At 34.4% G+C, this 18743-nt stretch overlaps 1 protein-coding gene across 1 annotated transcript in view; it reads right to left on the reverse strand.

Moving 5' to 3' along the window:
- Nucleotides 1-18743, reverse strand: part of KCNH8 (potassium voltage-gated channel subfamily H member 8) — a 380589-nt gene that overhangs the window by 113438 nt on the left and 248408 nt on the right. Inside the window, 1 exon segment of the mRNA NM_001261509.1 lies at nucleotides 16129-16336. Coding sequence (NP_001248438.1) covers nucleotides 16129-16336 — 208 coding nt within the window.

The following is an 18743-nucleotide window of genomic DNA, read 5'->3' on the forward strand; positions in this document are numbered from 1 at the left end:
AAACTTTGCTGAAGTTGTTTATCAGTTTCAGGAGTCTTTTGGCAGAGTCTTTAGGGTTTTCAAGGTGTAGAATCATATCTCCCCAAAAGAGAGTTTGACTTCTTCTTTTCCTGTTTGGATGATTTTTATTTCTTTTCTCGACTGATTGCTCTCTAGGACTTCCAATGCCATGTTGAATAGAAGGTGGGACAATGGGTATCCTTGTCTTGTTCTAATTCTCAAGGGGAAAGTTTTCGGTTTATGCCTGTTCAGCATGATATTGGCTGTGGGTTTGTCATAGATGGCTCTTATTTCAAGACGTGTTCTTTTGATGCCTAGTTTCTTCAGAGGTTTTGTAACAAAGGGATGTTTGACTTTATAAAAATCTTTTTCTGTATCTATTGAGATGATCTTATGGTTTCTGCTTTTAATTCTGTCTATGCAGTAAACCACATTTATTGTTTTGTACATGTGGAACAAACCTTACATCCCAGGAATGAAGTCTAGTTGATCATCGGAATTGACTTTTTGATGTGCTGTTGAGTTTGGTTTGCTATATTTTGTTGAGAATTGTTGTTTCTATGTTCATCAGCTATATTGGTCTGTAGTTTGATTTTTTCACTATATTCTTACCAGGTTTTGGTGTTAGGGTCTGCTAGATTCATAGAAAGAGTGAGGGAGAATCCCTTCACCTCAAGTTTTTGAAATTAGTTCTAGTGGAATTGGTACCTGGCTTTCTCTGCACTTCTGGTATTATTCAGTGGTAAATTCAACTGGTCCAGGGCTTTTTTTTTTTTTTTTTTTTTTTTTTGCTTGGTAGGCTTTTTATTACTGATTCAATTTTGGAACCTCTATATTGGTCTGTTCAGTGTTTCATTTTCTTCCTGATTCAATCTTGGGAAATTTTGTCTTTCCAAGAATTTATTCATTTCCTCTAGATTTTTAGTTTGTGTCCATAGAGGTGTCCATAACACTCTCTGATAATCTTTTGTATTTCTATGGGGTCAGTAGCATTGTCACCTTTGCTGTTTCTGATTGTACTTATTTGGACTTTCTCTTTTTTTTCTTTGATAATCTTGTGGTCTATTGACCTTGTTTATCTTTTAAGAAACTAATTTTTGGTTTGGTTGATTTTTTAAATGGATTATTAGGTTTTAATTTTATTCACTTCCATTCTGATTTTAGTTATTTCTTTACTCCTGTTAGCTTTAAGGTTATTTTGTTCTTGTTTTTCTAGTTCTTCTAGATGTTAGGTTAGATTGTTAAAATGAGATCTTTTTAACTTTTTGAGGTAGGCGTTTAGTGCTATAAACTTTCCTCTTAACACTGCTTTGGCTAGATCCCAGAGATCTTGATATGTTGTGTCTCTGTTTCCATTTATTTAAAATAATTTTTAAATTTCTGCCTTCTTTGTTTACCCAAAAGTCATTCAGGAGCAAGTTGTTTAATTTCCCTATAATGGTGTGGTTTTTGAGAGGCCTCCTTGTATTGATTTCTATTATATTCCACTGTGGTCTGAGACTACAGTTTGCATGATTTTTAGTTTTTTAAAAATATTATTGAGATTTATTTATTTTTTAATTTATTGAGCACGTGATTTCTTGGAGTATGTTCTATGTCCAGATGTCCAGATGGGAAGAGCATATATTCTGTAGTTGATGGGTGGTGTATTCTACAGATGTTTATTAGGTCCAGTTGGTCAAGTGCTGAGTGTAAGTCCAGAATTTCTTGGTTGGTTTTCTGCCGTGATGATCTGTCTAATGCTATTGGTGGGGTCTTGAATACCCCCACTATTATTGTGTGGCTGTCTAAGTCTTTTTGTAGTTCTAGAAGTTCCTGTTTTATGAATTTGGGTGCTCCCATGTTTGGTGTGTACATATTTATGATAGTTAAGTCTTCTTGTTGACTTGAACAATTTATCATTATGTAATGTGCTTCTTGTCATTTTTCACTGTTGTTGCTTTAAAGTCTGTTTCATCTGATATGAGAATAGGAACTCCGACTCTCTGTTTTTTGTTTTCTGTTTGCATGGTATATCTTTCTCCAACCCTGTAAGCCTCTGGGTGTCAGTACGTGTGAAACAGATCCCTAAAAGAGAGCAGATGAATGGGTCTTGTGTTCTTATCTAACTTACTACTCTGTGACTTTTAAGTGGATCATTTAGACCATTTACCTTCAAAGTTAGTATTGATGTGTGAGGTTTTGATCTTGAAGTTGTTAGCTGTTTGCTGTGTAGTTTCTATTGTATTTTGGTTTTATGGGGTCTGTGAGCTGTATACTTAAGTGTATTTTTGTAGCAGTAGTTATTATTCTTTTGTTTCCATGTGTAGAACTCCTTAAGAATCTCTTGTAAGGCAGGTGTAGTGGTAACAAATTCCCTTGGTGCTTGCTTGTCTGTAAAAGATTTTATTTCTCCTTCATTTATGAGTTCAGCTTGGCAGGATATAAAATTATTGATTGGAATTTCTTTTCTTTAACTGTTAAAAATAGATCCCCAATCTCTCTTGGTTTGTAAGCCTTTTTCTGACAAGTCTGTTGTTAGCTTGATGGGGTTCCCTTTGTATGTTATTTTCCCTTTTCCTCTAGCTGCCTTTAAGTTTTTTCTATAGTGCTGACCTTGGATAGTCTAGTGGCTATATGTCTTGGTGATATTTGTTTTGTATAGTGTTTCACAGGTGTTCTCTGAATTTCTTATATCTGAATTTCCATCTCTCTAGCAAGATTAGGGACATTTTCTTGAATGAGTCCCTCAAATGTATTTTCCAGGTTATTTGCTTTTCCTCCTTCTCTCCAAGGAATGCCAGTAATTTGTAGGCTTGATCAGTTTACATGAGCTCATATTTCTCAAAGATTTTCATCATTTTTTAAAATTCTTTTTTTCTTCATTTTTGTCAGACTGGGTTAGTTGAAAAGACTGGCTTTCTGGCTCTGAGCTTCTTTCTTCTACTTGATCCAGTCTATTGATAAGATCTTCAATTGTATTTTGAGGTTCCTTAAGTGAGTTTTTCAATTCCTGAAGTTCTGATTGATTTTCTTTTTAGGGCATTTATCTCTTTCTTCATTTACTGGATTGCTTTAGAAATTTTTTTGTGTTGATTTTCCACCTTGTCTTGGATCTCTCAGTGAACTTCTTTGCAATCCATGTTTTGAATTATTTATCTGTTATTTCTGAGTTTCTATTTTGGATAGTGACCACTGCTGGAGAGCTAGTGCAGTCCTTTAGTGGTGTCACTACATTCAGATTTTTCATGGTGCCAGCATTCTTGTTTTGGTTCCTTCTCATATGGAGATGCTGGCACTTCTAATTCTTATAATTATGTTCATGCAGGTAGGATTTTTTCTTTTTCTTTCTTTCCCTATAATGTTATTATTATTATTTTGTGTAAATTCCATGTGTGCCTACACGTGGAGCTGAGAAACCTTGGCTTCAAGATCTCTGTATGGTAATGGGCGCAGCTGAAGCTCAATCTAGGAGAGTGGGTGCTCTAGATGCCTGGAGATCTGTCTAGCATGGGACAGAGACAGTACCCCTGCACCAAGATCTCTACATGGAGGGGTAGTGTGACTCAGACTGCTGAACCAGGGAAATAGGTGCTCTGAATGTCTCAGGATCTGCCTGGACATGAAGCAGAGAGGGTTTCACTGCACCACTATCTATGTCTAGGAATGGTGGAGCAGGTTGGGCTGTTGAATCAGACAAGTGGGCACTCCAAATGCATGGAGATCTACCTGACCATGGAGCAGAAAGGGTCACCTCAAGATCTCTGCACAGGAGGGTTGGGACAACTCAGGCTGCTGATCCAAGTGAACAGACGTTCCAAGTTACTGGAGATCTGCCTAGGTGTGGAGCAGAGGGATTCCCTCTGCACCACAATCTATGTCTAGGTAGGGTGGGCAGCTCAGGTTGCTGAACCAGGTAATTGGGGGCTCCAAATACCTCTAGCAGATAAACTCTTATCTGAAAACAACATTTGTAAATTTAGCAGGAACAGGCGTAGAAAGATAAGGAAGATATGAACTTAAGAAAAAAACTACACTTAGATTATATTTCCATTAATATCACAGCTTATTTTCTATTACTTGTAAATATTATCGCTAATTTTCAATGCTTCAAATTAAAAAATACTTTGTTTGGACTTGAGAATAGAAGCATTTAGACTACAAAGTAATTTTTAAAAAGACATATATCAGGTCAAACTTACTCCTTCTTTGGAACAAGGGTCAGAAGTCATAAAAGCCATTTATTTCATGGACTTTTGGAAGTAGAAAAATATATTTCTATCTTCAGAAATTTTTTGGAGTAGAGTAATTCCACTAAAAGAGCTTTTGTTCCACTCTTCTTCTCATGCAAATAAGATAAGTTGATGTTCTAAAGATCTTGGAGCTCATTTGATCTGACTAGCTCATTTTACAGAGAAGAAATCTGAGGTGTAGGGCCACGATAGATCCTTAATTTTATAACACTCAATTCATGTTCTCCCCACTACATTATGAGGCCTCATCGAAGAGAAATAATCAAGTAAAATTAGGGATTTAGAATATATTATCTCTAAAGTCCCTTCTTACACTAACATCCTGTGACTCTATGGGTTACAGTTGGTTTAAATAAAAGAGTAACTCACCTGGAGCCAACTCAGTTGCATAAGGTTATTGAGTATGGGGGTTGAAAAAAATACAGCAGTTGAAGACTATGTTGTGAAGGATCTCACAACATCTGGGCTAATTAGAACATTGTCCAAACGACAGAAGTCTTAAAATACTAGGAATCTCCTTTGCTTCTTACTATCCTTTAGAAATTAAACCAGAAATTAAATTTTGAGCATTTTAAAACATGTTATTTCTATATCCAACCTGAAGAGTGGTTGGTTTCTCTCAATTTAAGAAATTACTACATTTCTGAAAAGTTGCATATAAAGTGAAACTGTTTATTAAGCTTGTTTGAATAGCAAAATTGAAAGTTCATGTCTGTAGCTAAAAGTCTCCAAAGGTTAAGAACTTTAGGAAGAAATGGATTAAATGAGAGGGATTTCATAAAAGCATATTACTATGCAGAATACAATTATACTTTAATGGTATAAAACCTGAAAGAATATAAAGGCTAACATGTTTTACTAGTGAGTTATGGCAACTGTTACGTAGTTTTCATTTACGACTAAAGATATGTCAGTAGACTAAGGCATTAGTTGTTCGACAGACCTAAAATTCATATGCAAGACACATTTCTTAAAGGTAATGTAGCCAAATACTACTTAAGTTAAAAACTTTAGAGATCAACTAGCTCTCAGATGGTTTTGTGTGTTTTGTTTACTAGGATCCTATGAAATAATCTAATGAAACATAAAACTATACTTTAATGCAAATATCATTTATATAGGATATATTAAATTTATCATTGGATATCTACAGCTTCCATTCATTTTCCAAAAGGGTTTCAAGAAGGATTGAAACTCAGTAAGAATCAGTCAAATATCTCATTTTAAGAGAAATAATCGAGACAAATACTGTTTGATAAAATGTCCTAGGTCAAACAGCTAATTAATGTCAGGGCTTGATTAGAATAAAGGATTCTCAACCTCCGGGCTAAGAATTGTTCTATTATGTCATGTTCTTTTATGAAATACATTTTTGAGAACCACAATATAAAGTTCTGTGGTATATCACTGTGGTATATCACAGAACTTTATCTAGTATCAATGTATATCAAGCATCGATGATAATGCCTGTTAGTGATTTATAAAACATCTTTTCAGCAAAATCTCTTAGTGAAGTTACAGTACATATTTAATAAAATACGTCATTTTCTCAAGCTAGTAGCTAAAAAGACTACGGATATTAGAAGTCAGGGAGAAATTTATTCGTATGTATATATATTATATGATTGTCTTTCTAAAAAACTCAGAAAATATAAAACTTGCCAAACATTATTAGATACATATTATTTGAGATTTCTATAAAATATTTCAAAGTTACTAGATTTTCTTGTACAGTAATGACTGAAACAAAAATCAATGAAAAATAGATCCCATTCACAGAAGCACAAAAACGCATAATACTTAAAAATATACTTAAGAAATATGTGCAACCTGTGTAAAGAGAATTACACAATTTCACTTAATTATACAGAATAATATTTTAAATAAATGGAGATTAAATACCATGAATTGGACAAAAACAATCTCAATCTCAATGTTCTTAAAGTATTACTTTCCCTAATTTAATTTCTAAAATTAACTCCAATTAAAATGCCAGTTAGATTTTTTGGGGCAGGGATTTTTTTTTCTGATATTTATCTAAATAAGTAAATGAGCCAAAATGTCCTTTATTCTACCTGCTATACCCCAAATTTTAAAGTACAATAATCAAAACTATGTAATATTTTTGTAAAATTAGACTGTCAACAGAAGAAAAATGAAGCCTAGTAAGAGCCATAAGTATGCATAATTAAGCCTGATTAAAACACTATAATTAGTGGAAATAAATGGATTATTTGATAAATGATACTAGGAAACTGAGTAGGTGTTTAGAAAATTAATTAGTTAGTTAGTTAGTTTAGATCCAAACCTCAAGTCAGTAGATCACATTGCTCCCATTACCAAAAATAAATCTCTTTTCATTTTATTCTTTGAATGTTCCTATTACCTTTTAGGCCACTCTAAGATTAGTAGTTCTCGTGTGAGACATGTCTTCAACACTGAACTCATTTATATATAGAAGCCCATGATACTCCCAGAGCCAGAAGCATATTACTTGTCCATAATCTTAACAACTACACAACTCAGGAAAATCCAGTAGGATAGAAAAACAGTGATTGACGTCATAGGATCCTTTCAGAGAAGCAGAGAAGCCAATGAATGGTCAGCAAACTATCACCTTATAACAAAGACTCCTTGGAGAAAATACTCAAAAAAGACTCAGTCTTCTAAAATCTAGGTCCAAGGTACAGCCTAAGATGTTTAAGAGCCAAGAGTATTCCTTGAAAGCTAAGATACCAAAATGAGACTAGAAAGATGAGACTAGAAAGCAATAGCTCTTTGGAGGGATTCTGGATCCAACAAGAGCTGTAAGCAGTGCCAATCTAAATTTATCTCCAGCTAGAAGATGGAAGCATGCTTGAGCCATTTACTGAGACAGGAAATACAGAAAAAGCAACAGGGTAGGGAGTGAAGAGCAGTTGAAATGATTAGTTTTCTCTTGTAACCTGGTGAAATTAAAGTTCTGTAAAACTGAAATCATTGCTTATCATTTCCTTTATGACACTATCACACAGTAAGAAATTCAAAATACATTTACAATTGACTGATGCACTGCAACCTCACACAAATTTCAGGACATCTGATGAGGAATAGGGCCTCTAAAACCTACATATTAAAATGTTATATGGGGCATAATATAAAACATACTACACAGGTTTCAATAAAATATATACTAGGTACTTTAACAAAGTCCAGATAATAAAAAATTACATAGTGATTAGCATCATTGCTACAGAACGACAATTAACCTCAGTCACAAAGTATTAGCTGCTTAACACTTTTTTATCCTTTGGAATACGATGACACTGTGGTTCTGATTTTTATTTTCATCATCAAAGCTAATTTGTCTGTTTGTTTTGGTTAAAAATATATTAGTGTGAGTGGTTCAAAACCCGTGCTTTTCTACAAGCACACTGAAATTTCACACTTCACATTTCGAATCAGTGACTTAGACTTAGTCAGTATGTAATTCTTATAGCTGCAGTCAGTGCTCATAGACTTATTAATCTAGTAATTATTTTTCACAATAAAATTATAAATAGACCAATGATTTAGAGTTTACAATATTTTCTTCTTTGATGGGGATAATAGTTAAAGACTGCTCTTTAGTAATACCATAAACAGAAAGATTTTATATATATATACTCCTTACATATGTATTTCCTAGGGGGGGAAACATAAGAAAATGAGCAATTGTTTGTACGAGATTGTCAGTAGATGTGAGGAATATGTAGAGTATAGATTGCAAGTTAATTATTGTAAAACAGGTCAAAAATTTTCAAAACAGAGCAAGGAAATGTAGAGGCAAGGTACACTTGGATAATGTCTTATAAATCAGAAAACCAAACCCCAAATGGATTAATTTGTGATACTTATAAATGCTTAATAAAACTTATATTAATAATAGTCCGGTATTATAAGATCTTTTGAGAGAAAACCAAAACAGTTTCTCTTCAAGTGTAATCTGAATACTAAGGGACTTCAGTATTTGGGGAGCCAAAATATCCAAAATAATAGACTATTCAATAGAAATAGAATCCTGACTTTTGGTTTCCCATAACTTTATTGCCTATATTTTAGGCAAATCAGTTTTAACCAAATGACTAATGAGAATGTGGTCTATAATAGTACAGTATAAATAATGAGATAATATAAGGAAGTATGAAACAAGCATCACTTCCAAACACTGAAGGAAGACTGATTTCAGAATGTCTTTCTCTTTTAAGCTAAAGGGTGACCTAATAATAAAGTACGGAATCCCTATTTGTTGTTCACCCACTTATTTCTGCATCCATTCACTCAAATACATGTATTGTGCATGTACTCTTTACATACAAGCTAGGATCAGTATCGTGGAGAACATGAAGACAGGAATTTGTGGTACAGTGTATATACATTCCTGTCTTTCTATATATGCATACATATACATATACATATACACATGTATGTATATCTGTGTGTATACTGTTAACTATGACCCAAAAATAACACATCATAATTCTACAGCACTTTTAGATTTGCAAACTGCTTTCATATACATTCCTTTTTTTTTTTTTTTTTTTTTTGAGATGGAGTCTCGCTCTGTCCCCCAGGCTGGAGTGCAGTGGCGCTATCTCGGCTCACTGCGAGCTCCGCCTCCCGGGTTCACGCCATTCTCCTGCCTCAGCCTCCCGAGTAGCTGGGACTACAGGCGCCTGCCACCTCGCCCAGCTAATTTTTTTGTATTTTTAGTAGAGACGGGGTTTCACTGTGTTAGCCAGGATGGTCTCGATCTCCTGACCTCGTGATCCGCCCGTCTCGGCCTCCCAAAGTGCTGGGATTACAGGCGTAAGCCATCACGCCCGACCTTTCATATACATTCTTATTTAAGCTCACCAGTGATTTTCTAGGTAGGCATTTTAATCTCCATTTTGTAGCGAGAATAATCTCGCTCTCTATTTTTGTAGATTTACCGTGGGATGATACATGTGATATCCTATATTTTTAAAAGATTAAAACCATGATTATTCTTCCTATTATGATATTGGTTTTAGTAACTTTTCCTAAGGTGTGTTTTTAAAACTTCAAATTCATAGGATAAGACGTTAATAGAGTATTGATAATATGTACAAAAAAGAAAAAGATTATGATATAAAATAAATTTATGCAACATTTCTTTTAAATAAAGTTTAATCAATTTCTTCAGAATTTCTCTGAGCGTATATATGCTGCTAATATACCTTGTTAGTCTTTTAGAATAGGGATGCAGTGTGCTACATCTCTGAAACTTACATGATAACAGAATCTTTGTTGCTTGGAGTGTTTGGTAGGAAGTGTGAACACATTTGGAAACACCAGTGCAAAGATTCTGAGTATATTGTAGCTTCATTTCTTTCTAGGTATAAGTATTTTCTCCTCTTAAGCAACCGTAGCAACTTGAAATCATATTAACTCCCTGCTACCTGAAACCCAGAAATTCTCTTTCAAAGGACTGCGAATATTATGCAATTAAATGCAAACTTTTGTATTTACTATCTAAATGCCCTAATAATCTTTAAATACAAGATCAGACTGCAGAGATAATGCAACTTCATAACTGGACATTGCTATATATACTTTATTTCCACAATTTTTATAATAAGCAAAGCTTATTGCTATACTTAAAATATAAAACATTTGAGTTTTTAAAATATACCATTTGCTCCTTATAACAAAAGAGTAAAATCTTACTTCTAAAACATGGAAATATTTTCTGTTTTCTAGAAGCCCTTATGAAAATAGAACAGAGCATTGACAAAACTTTTAAAAGGATGGTATTTGATTTGAGTTTTCTGGAACTAACAGTTATTATACATTGTGATGACATTTTAAGTACTGTGTTGTACTACTTCAGTATTGAGGTTAATTGCTTTTAGATAGACCTCCTCTGTCCATTAGAAATAAACTATGTCCACATAAATTTGCAGATGTGTTGGGGATTGAAAAAATATAGGACGGTGGAAAAGGATAGAAAGGACTGAATTGTTACTGGTTAGCGCTGTTTACAGCTGGGAGTATTAACTTCCTCAAAAGTTTCAAGACATTTTTAAAACCTTGCCACCCACGGTGTGATGTGCGGGACCAGTGACACCAGCATCACTTTGGAGTTTGTTTAAAAAAGAAGGGTCTTGACTTCCTGAATTAGAATTTATATTAAAGGAGATCCTCAGTTCATTACAGCGCACATTAAGGCTTAAGGTACTGACTGGTTTTTGTTTTAAAAAAATAAATCCAGGAGTCCTTCACTAGTGTCCACTTTAATGGCTGGAAAACTTCATTTTAGATTTTTTCCTCTTTTCTTTATCTCATGCATTCTTAAGAATGAGAATTTACAAGTAAGGGTTATCTGTAAAAGTTTTTATAATTCTTCATGTAAACCCTGAAAAAGTAGGGTTAGTAAATTCAACCTTCTTTAGGAAAACCGATGCAGTTATTGAAGTAATCAGCTCACAACATCATAAGCCTGGTCATTTATTTTTTTCTTACATAAGGCTTGTAAATGCTAAGTAGTTAATAACTAGAGAGCACTTCAAATCAATCTGCTTTTATGAGGTTTTATCCAACGAGGATCAGGAGATTTTGGATTAAAATTGTCAATGAAAATTTGAAAATGATGTCTGACTTAATCCTTTTTTTCCCATTCTAGATTCTTGGCCTTCCCGCCCTTCCCTGCATGATACAGATACACTTACAGGCATCTGCAATGGATGCGCCTGCTCCAGCCCAAGGGTAAGAGATAAAAGAGTTTCCTCTCTATTACAAAATACTCTTTGAACTTTGAAGTAGATTATTTATTTTAAAGTTCAGATTGTCATTGTCTTAGAGGTAATTTTGAAAAAGAATATAAGGTAACATTTTAGCTATAAAACGGGAGCTACTGACCAAGACACAATCTATTATACATGAGGAAACACAGATTGGTAATTAGGATTCCACTGTTAGACTCACATAAGGAACACAGATTTGTTACAGTGAGCAAGATGCATCAAAAATACCACTTCCCCATATTTCAGCTAATTCTGTCTGACATTATGATGCTTTTTAATTTTTTTTTTGCTGGCTAACATCCTATCTGGCAGGGGTATGGGTGGGTTCTTCCTTGTATATAGTAATGGGGAGACACAGGCCTCCACTTTCCATCATGGAAGGGTAAGATGGAAAGAGTCTCCCTGTCCTGGCAGTCTGTGTCTGAGCATGTGATTTAAGCTTGGCCAATTGAATTCTTCCCTCAGGCACTGTGAATCAGACATGCAGAGGAGGTTAGGATTCCTGCACAGGATCTACAGACAGAAACATGTTCAGGCCATCCTTGTGAAATGTCACAATGGAACTTCTTGCATTGGCAGTGTGGGGCTTCCTTAGCTCATGTTCTCTTCCTCGTCTTGTTTTGTATCCTTCTAATTCTGAGTCTACATGTCCTACGAATGAATTCCTTTTTTGTTTTTACTTGCAATCAAGAATCATGACTGATACAAAAATATCACCTCTTTACTAGACTTTAAGAGTATTGCTATTTCAGTTCTACATTGCTCATTGATATAAGTGATAATGGTGGCAGTTACCAACTACAAGCACACACTATGTACCAGATACTATGTGAAGTAAGTACTCATGAGTCAGTATTGCCACAGTCACAGATGACAAATCTGAGATTGTTTAATGAAAAACCACACATTGAGGTCATTTTGGTCAAAATCACATGCCTGATTCAAACTCACATTCCTGAAGCAGGATTCAGACCTGAACCTTTTGAGCTGCAAATCAGAACTCATATTAGGATGCTAACGGAGTTCTTCAGAGACTAATTCAATATCGTTGATTGAACTTTAAAAGTGATAGGAGCTGAAATAATATATACATATATTAATTGATATATAAGAAAACATGCAAGGTCTACTTGTACATTTTTAGCTGGGTATTTATTGATATCCTCTTATAGTAAACAAATAAAGCATCCTCCACTCCCTGCAAAAAGATCCTTCTGAAACATTTTTTTGCAGCCTCCCAAAAATTAAACTGTAAAAAGCACTCTCTGATTCAGTTGTGACACGTGTCTTTAATACAGTGTTTAATCTTACCCATGAAGCACTATATCTAAATTCCATAAAAAATTGATATATCCTAACAAGCTTATAAGGTTGATATAGGACTTGCCTCCTAAATGAACCTGAAAGAAAAAATCTCCTACGTATGTGCAATTGTGAGCCTATGTAAAAATTTTTCAGAGGCTGACTTTCCAATTGAAAGGAGGTTCAGATAAATTACTTTAAAGATATGCAAAAGCATATAATTTTTTGTCCAGCACCAAACTAAACTATGAAGGCAATACTTTTAAAGCTATTTCCTAATAACTTTCATACATAAAATGATAAGTATTCACTAGTCATAGTTCATGGTACCTTCTTTCATTAGAAGTAATTGTCATAATACAATGATAATGAGAACTATACTAGCTGTTACTTACTGAGCAGTTACTAGGTACCAATCTAAATGCTTTATACATCTTGCTTAATTTAATACTGGTAACCCCACTGAGGTTGGCACTATTATTATTGTCTGTTTACAGTCATTGAAAATGAAGCAGAGTGAAACATCTCCCACTCTTTGGTGGTGCTCTATGTTCAAAGGATCTCTGTTCAAAAGAGAGCTTTATCTCTCACTGTATCTTATGATGAAGTCCACACTCTAAAGCTTAGCATAGTCTTTAAAGATCTGGTCTCTACCTATCTACCTCTTTAGCCTCATTCCCTTTCTACCATACCTCCATTCACCTTCTGTGAGAGTGAATTGCTTAATATATTAATAACCCTGCTGCCACAAATGCCCTTTCCTCAACATCTATACAGACAAGACCTATTCACCCTTTAAAACTCAGGTCATCTCTGAAAAGCCTTTGATGACATTCTAGTTAGATTTAGTGCCACCCTTCTATACATATTCCTTTTATAAAATATATCACACTGTAATATACCCATTAAATCTTTGTCTACTTTTCCCACTAGATTTTAAGCTCTATTATTTGTTTTGGTATCCTCAGTGTCTAACACAGAACCAAGTATGTAATGGGCACTTAAAAATTTCATTTTATGGAAATTAACAGTAATTAGAAAGAAATTTTATCCTTTGGGAAAATGAATCTATTTTTATACATCTAATGTTAAACACAAACATAAGGAACAACATGTTCTCTCATCAAATGTTATTGGTATGATAAATTTTTGGATTAATGATAATTGGACCCAAAAACGTAAAATTTACTATTAGTGCAAAAATTACACGGTAAAAACTGAAGTAGCCTAGACTCTCAGCTACTTCATTATACAGTTAGATAGGGCAGGTCATAATTATTTAATTTGTGTTTAAATCTCAACCGGGGAATGTTTTAAATGAACATTTAAATGATGCAAATAATTCTAGCAGAAGGGAAAGTCTTTGTAGACAAGTCTATAAACCCAATATTTACACACTTAATTAGCATACTATCGTGCTAGTCATATCCCAATAGGTGTTTGGACAGGAAATGTCGTTCTCTAAAGATACATTTTCAGTCATTTTTACCATAAATGAGTAAGATTATCAATTATTTGACATGCCATGATCATAGGATGTACTTTCTAATATATCCTCTGGTGGTTTATGTGGACACTGACCCATAATAAGAAAACATATATATATATATGTATATATATACACACACACATATATATGAAGCACACATTTTGGGGTTTGTTTATCCGTGATAATCATTACTCATGAAACCAGAAATAAACTTTCAAATTATATGGTGAGCTTTTTCACATTGTAGATGAGGAAACTGAGGCCCAGACAGGTGAAAAAAAATATTGCAAATCTGACAGCTGATTAGCAATGGAACCATGATGACAGGAGAAGTCTGTTGCCCCCAGTCCAATGCTCTTCTTGCCACTACTTCATGACAACGCTCTGTCTGTGAGATTGTGTTCTGGCTTACAACCTCCTACTCATTACATTGAACCATAATACAAGGACCAAGAATACAAGTAATGGGGTAAATACAGAAGCAATTCAGGTTTTTTTTTTTTTTAATTGATAAACAAATACCTCTATATGTTGTGGGAGGAAAAACAGCAGCTAGATTGTAAGTCTGCAGCAAGCCTGCCATGTTGGAAATGAAACAAAAGCCTTTCTTCATATAACTAAATTTGAGAGTGTGAATAAGCTAAATTTTCCCATCTGCAGACTCTCAGACTAGACGAGACTTACAAATTAATATGAGTGTATAGGTCTGGGGCCTGAGGAAAATTAGGTCAGGTCTAAAAAGGAATCAGGTGCTGACCACAAGTCAGAATTTTAATATGAATTCAAAACAAAGGGCAGAGATCTAATGCTGTAATTTACTGAACACCATTAGGATGATGACATATGATGTGATGAGGAAGCCTTCAAGACAAAGTTATAGAGAAGAAAACAATATTGAAAGATGGAAAATGTTTTAATCCACATACAATTCAGACCCTGATCCTCCTTTTAACCAACTCTTCTCTCTCTCTCTTTCTCCTTCTCTTTCTTATTGGATCTTATTTTTACCGAAGATATTTTTGCTTTCACTCGGCAGTTTTATTTCCCCATTTTCTTTGTTTCCTAGAATTGAGGACCCACAACTAGACATTTAAAAGTGCTTTGATAAAGAAGATAAGAAAATCACTCTAAGATAAAAATTATAAGAACACATCAGTTGTTTTGTGTAGCTCAGAAATAAAATTGGGATGTGAAGAGGTATTTTTAATAACCTGGACAGGAGATTATTCCCTTCCACCTGCTTTCCTAAGGTCTCCACCTCTTCCTCCAGTGCTGCCTTTGAAGGCTCTGTATATGTCCTTTGCTGAGAGACTGCCATTTATGAGGGCCAACACAGGGATGTTCCAAATATGTCCAGCCATTTAGTGCTGGTATGAAAAGTTTGGGCATTTTTCTCTCTTGGGAGTCTCTTATGCAAAGGTCTGAACTTCTTCCAAAAGTTCAAGATCGATTTTTGGTGGAGAAGATAAGTGAAGGATTTTCTAGCCAACTAAGAAGCAGATTCTTTTGATTAAATGTCAGATTAATAAAAAAAAATTCTACATAAGGTACTGTGACAATTCTCTAAAGGGTATGACTGTGAGAAAAATGCAGATATTTTGGGATAGAGAGTTATAATTTTGAGAATTTTCATTTTCTATAAATTTACTGTGGTTGACATAAGTTTAAAAATGTGTTCATGTGCATAATGTTTCAAATTCATTTATGCAGATTATGTAACACTCGAAAAATCTCCCTTAAATCCCCATGTGTTATGGGGACTCACAACTATAAATTATGCTTGTAAATATCTAGTCCTTTCTACCATCACAAATTCTCAAAGTGTGCTAAATGTGGAGAGTGTGTTATTATGTTTACTTTCACTCTCACTCTCTCTTTTTAAAGGGAAGGATGGTAGAATATCTTTTCTATTAATATATCACCTCAAATATAAGTGATCATTTTCTTATTAGTTAAGATATTGTAAAGATAGGCCATAGGCCAGTTTCCCAGTGATTTACTATTACTAGCCCTGCATAGGAACATTTCAAGACAAGATTGAACATTATTTATCTAAACACTTCTACAGCCAAACTGGTTATTTTGATTATATACAAAATTTATTAGTTTAACCCATTAATTTTCAAAAAAAATGTAAGGTTGTTCCAGAAAACCTTATTGAATTAAATTGCTTATATCATGGATTCAAAAACAGAAATTAATTAGACAAATTGACAGTAAGAAGAAATATATTTATAGACTTGTCTTTCACTTCCTCCAAGTTCTTGATACTCTTTTTTTAAATTTAAAAATGGAAAATGTGACAAATGTAAGCCCTTACCAACTTCCCACTTCAGAAGGCTGTTGTCTTCCCTCTCCATTTTTCCAATGACATACCAGATACACGCCATCCAGTGTGCAAGGAGTGCAAACATGGACATGAGCAGAGTCAGGACGATAGTACTGTGTTGGGAATAGCGGTCTAACTTCTGCAGCAGACGCAAAAGACGCAAGAGTCGCACCGTCTTTAGAAGATGCACAAGAGACACCTGTGGTAGGAGACAGAGCAGCACAAGTTGGTGCATGTGTTAAAGTCATACCACAACATTAACTTGGAGCCATTCTAAAAATTCTGGAAATGAAGTAGAATTATTTTAATATTATTGTTTTTATGAATTGTCTTTGTTCTTGATATATTATATCAGAAAGTGATAGAATTAAAGAGGTTGGAATAAAGGACAGGATAGGAAGGATAATTTAATTTCTTTGAATAAATACCTTTCTTAATTAGGGGTTATTGTTTTTTCACTCCCTGTCTGATTTCATACTGTAGTTTACATTCTGATACACAACTGAAACACATTATGGTATCAGAATTGTACATATCTCGAATTCCCTATACATATTTCTTTTCAACCCCGCATTCCCTTCTCTGTGTAAGGAAATTGCTTTATAATAATAATTCAGGCAAATTGAAGTAAATGCATAGAAAGTGATAATAAAAATACCTTAGAGTTTATTTTTTAAAATAGGTAGACCCATAAAACTTGAGTAAGTTCTGCTCACAAATACCAGTAGCATCTTCTGCCTCATGTACTATACCTCCAACATTATCAACGGAGAGAGAAAACATTTGCCTGAAGCGCTCTCTCTCTCTCTCTCTCTCTCTCTCTCTCTCTCAGTGCTCTCTTAAACATGCTTAGGGAATTAAAATGAAAGGGACAAGAATTTCTGAAGAGTCTCCTAGTGCCTTTGCATCCACTGTAGCAGTAGAATTGTATTTGAGGGGTTATTTTATTGACTTCAGGGTCCAATTGAAAAATGTGCATCATTGGTGTGGACCAGAATGGTCAATATCACCATTAATAAGGGGTGTACATAACACACATTCTTTTCATACCTTCAAAGAACATTCTAAAATGGAAACAACAAATAAAACATTAAATCATATGGAAATGCAGTTTGACAGATTTCTTGATGTCACCTAATTTCTTTGGGGAAAGCATACGTAGAAAAGGAGTGACTTTTTATGGCTTTAACTAACTGCACTCTTTCCTTTACAAAACTTAATCAGACACAAGGTCAGCATTGGGAGTTTGCTTTTGTATTTATCTAAAGTCAGTTGACTTCTAATTCTGTCCTCTGCTAGCCATATTCTCTTATCTCTAAGAAAAACAAACCTAGCACAGTGCCTGACACATAGAAAATGCTTAATAAATATTTATTAAATGAGTGAATGAATAAATTATCAAGTTAAGATGCAAACATGCCAAGCTCAGCATAGAAATTGATACTCAACAAAATTATATTCAGTTGTAATCTTGTGAATTATTCTATACTCAAATACAGTAAACTCTTAAGGACACTTGAAGAACTTAACAGCTAGCTTTGCTCTTTTATTTCTTTTTGTCATTCTCCTGTGTCAAGTTTTACTTTCTTCTCCTTTATAGCTAAGTTCTCATCTATCATTTCTCAAGCTGGTGGTTAGCCAGATGGTCGGAGGCCAAGATTTGTAATCTCTATTCTGTTATTTAAATATATTACTGGGGATGGAGTTTATTTTACAGGTAGATGAATTTGATGGTTAGGTGACAATTTGGAAGTGAAATGAAACTGGAACGGAAGTCCCAAATGGAGGCAGGCATCTGCACACATAATTTTGATACAGTCTCCCCATTTTCTCTGACCAGACAGGGGATATTTGAGCAAAGAGTGTGGAGTTGCTTGTACATGAGGACAATAGCCATTTGCAAATATTAGGAACATGAACCTTGGTGTCCAGACGACCCAGATAGTTCTATGTTCATTCTTAAGTCAATAAAAACTGGCATTAAAAAAATTATGCTTGCTCCCATCAGAGTCAATAGCTTCTTGCTAAAGTTTTAATGTTGCCTCTTGAAGAATGATAAGAGAAAGAAGCATATTTGACTTAGATGGCAATATGTATCTGAAAAGGGAGAGGATTCTTTGGATGCTGTTTCAAATTTGTCACTGATGAGAACTGTAAGCTACTCATAGACAGGGGCATTCATTGAACCCCCCTATCAAATGTGAGTTTCCCCTTTTACCAAATGGATATGACCACCTCCTAGCTATCACCCAGAAGGGAGAAAGAGAGAGAGAGGAGGCGAACTAACATGTTGTGAGGTCTTCCTAGGTTTTAGACATTTAGAAAAGCATTGTATAGATATGTGGCATTTTTAGTCTGGTCAAAAACTCTGTAGGAATTATATTATGCCCATTTTACGGACATTTTAGTGTTAACTTCCCCAAGTAAGTTACTCAGATGGTAAGTGATAGAACTTGGATTCATACTTCTGCCCTTTCTACTCTATCAACCTTCCTATGTCTTATTCATAATTTTATCTCTTATAAGTGCCTTTTACAGTGATATACATACTAGTTTTCAAAAAGCATGTGATCTTTACTTAAAAGAACTGCCATGAGCAATTGTGA

Source organism: Macaca mulatta, chromosome 2 (genome assembly GCF_049350105.2).
Source record: "Macaca mulatta isolate MMU2019108-1 chromosome 2, T2T-MMU8v2.0, whole genome shotgun sequence".
Classification (NCBI taxonomy): Eukaryota; Metazoa; Chordata; class Mammalia; order Primates; family Cercopithecidae; genus Macaca; species Macaca mulatta.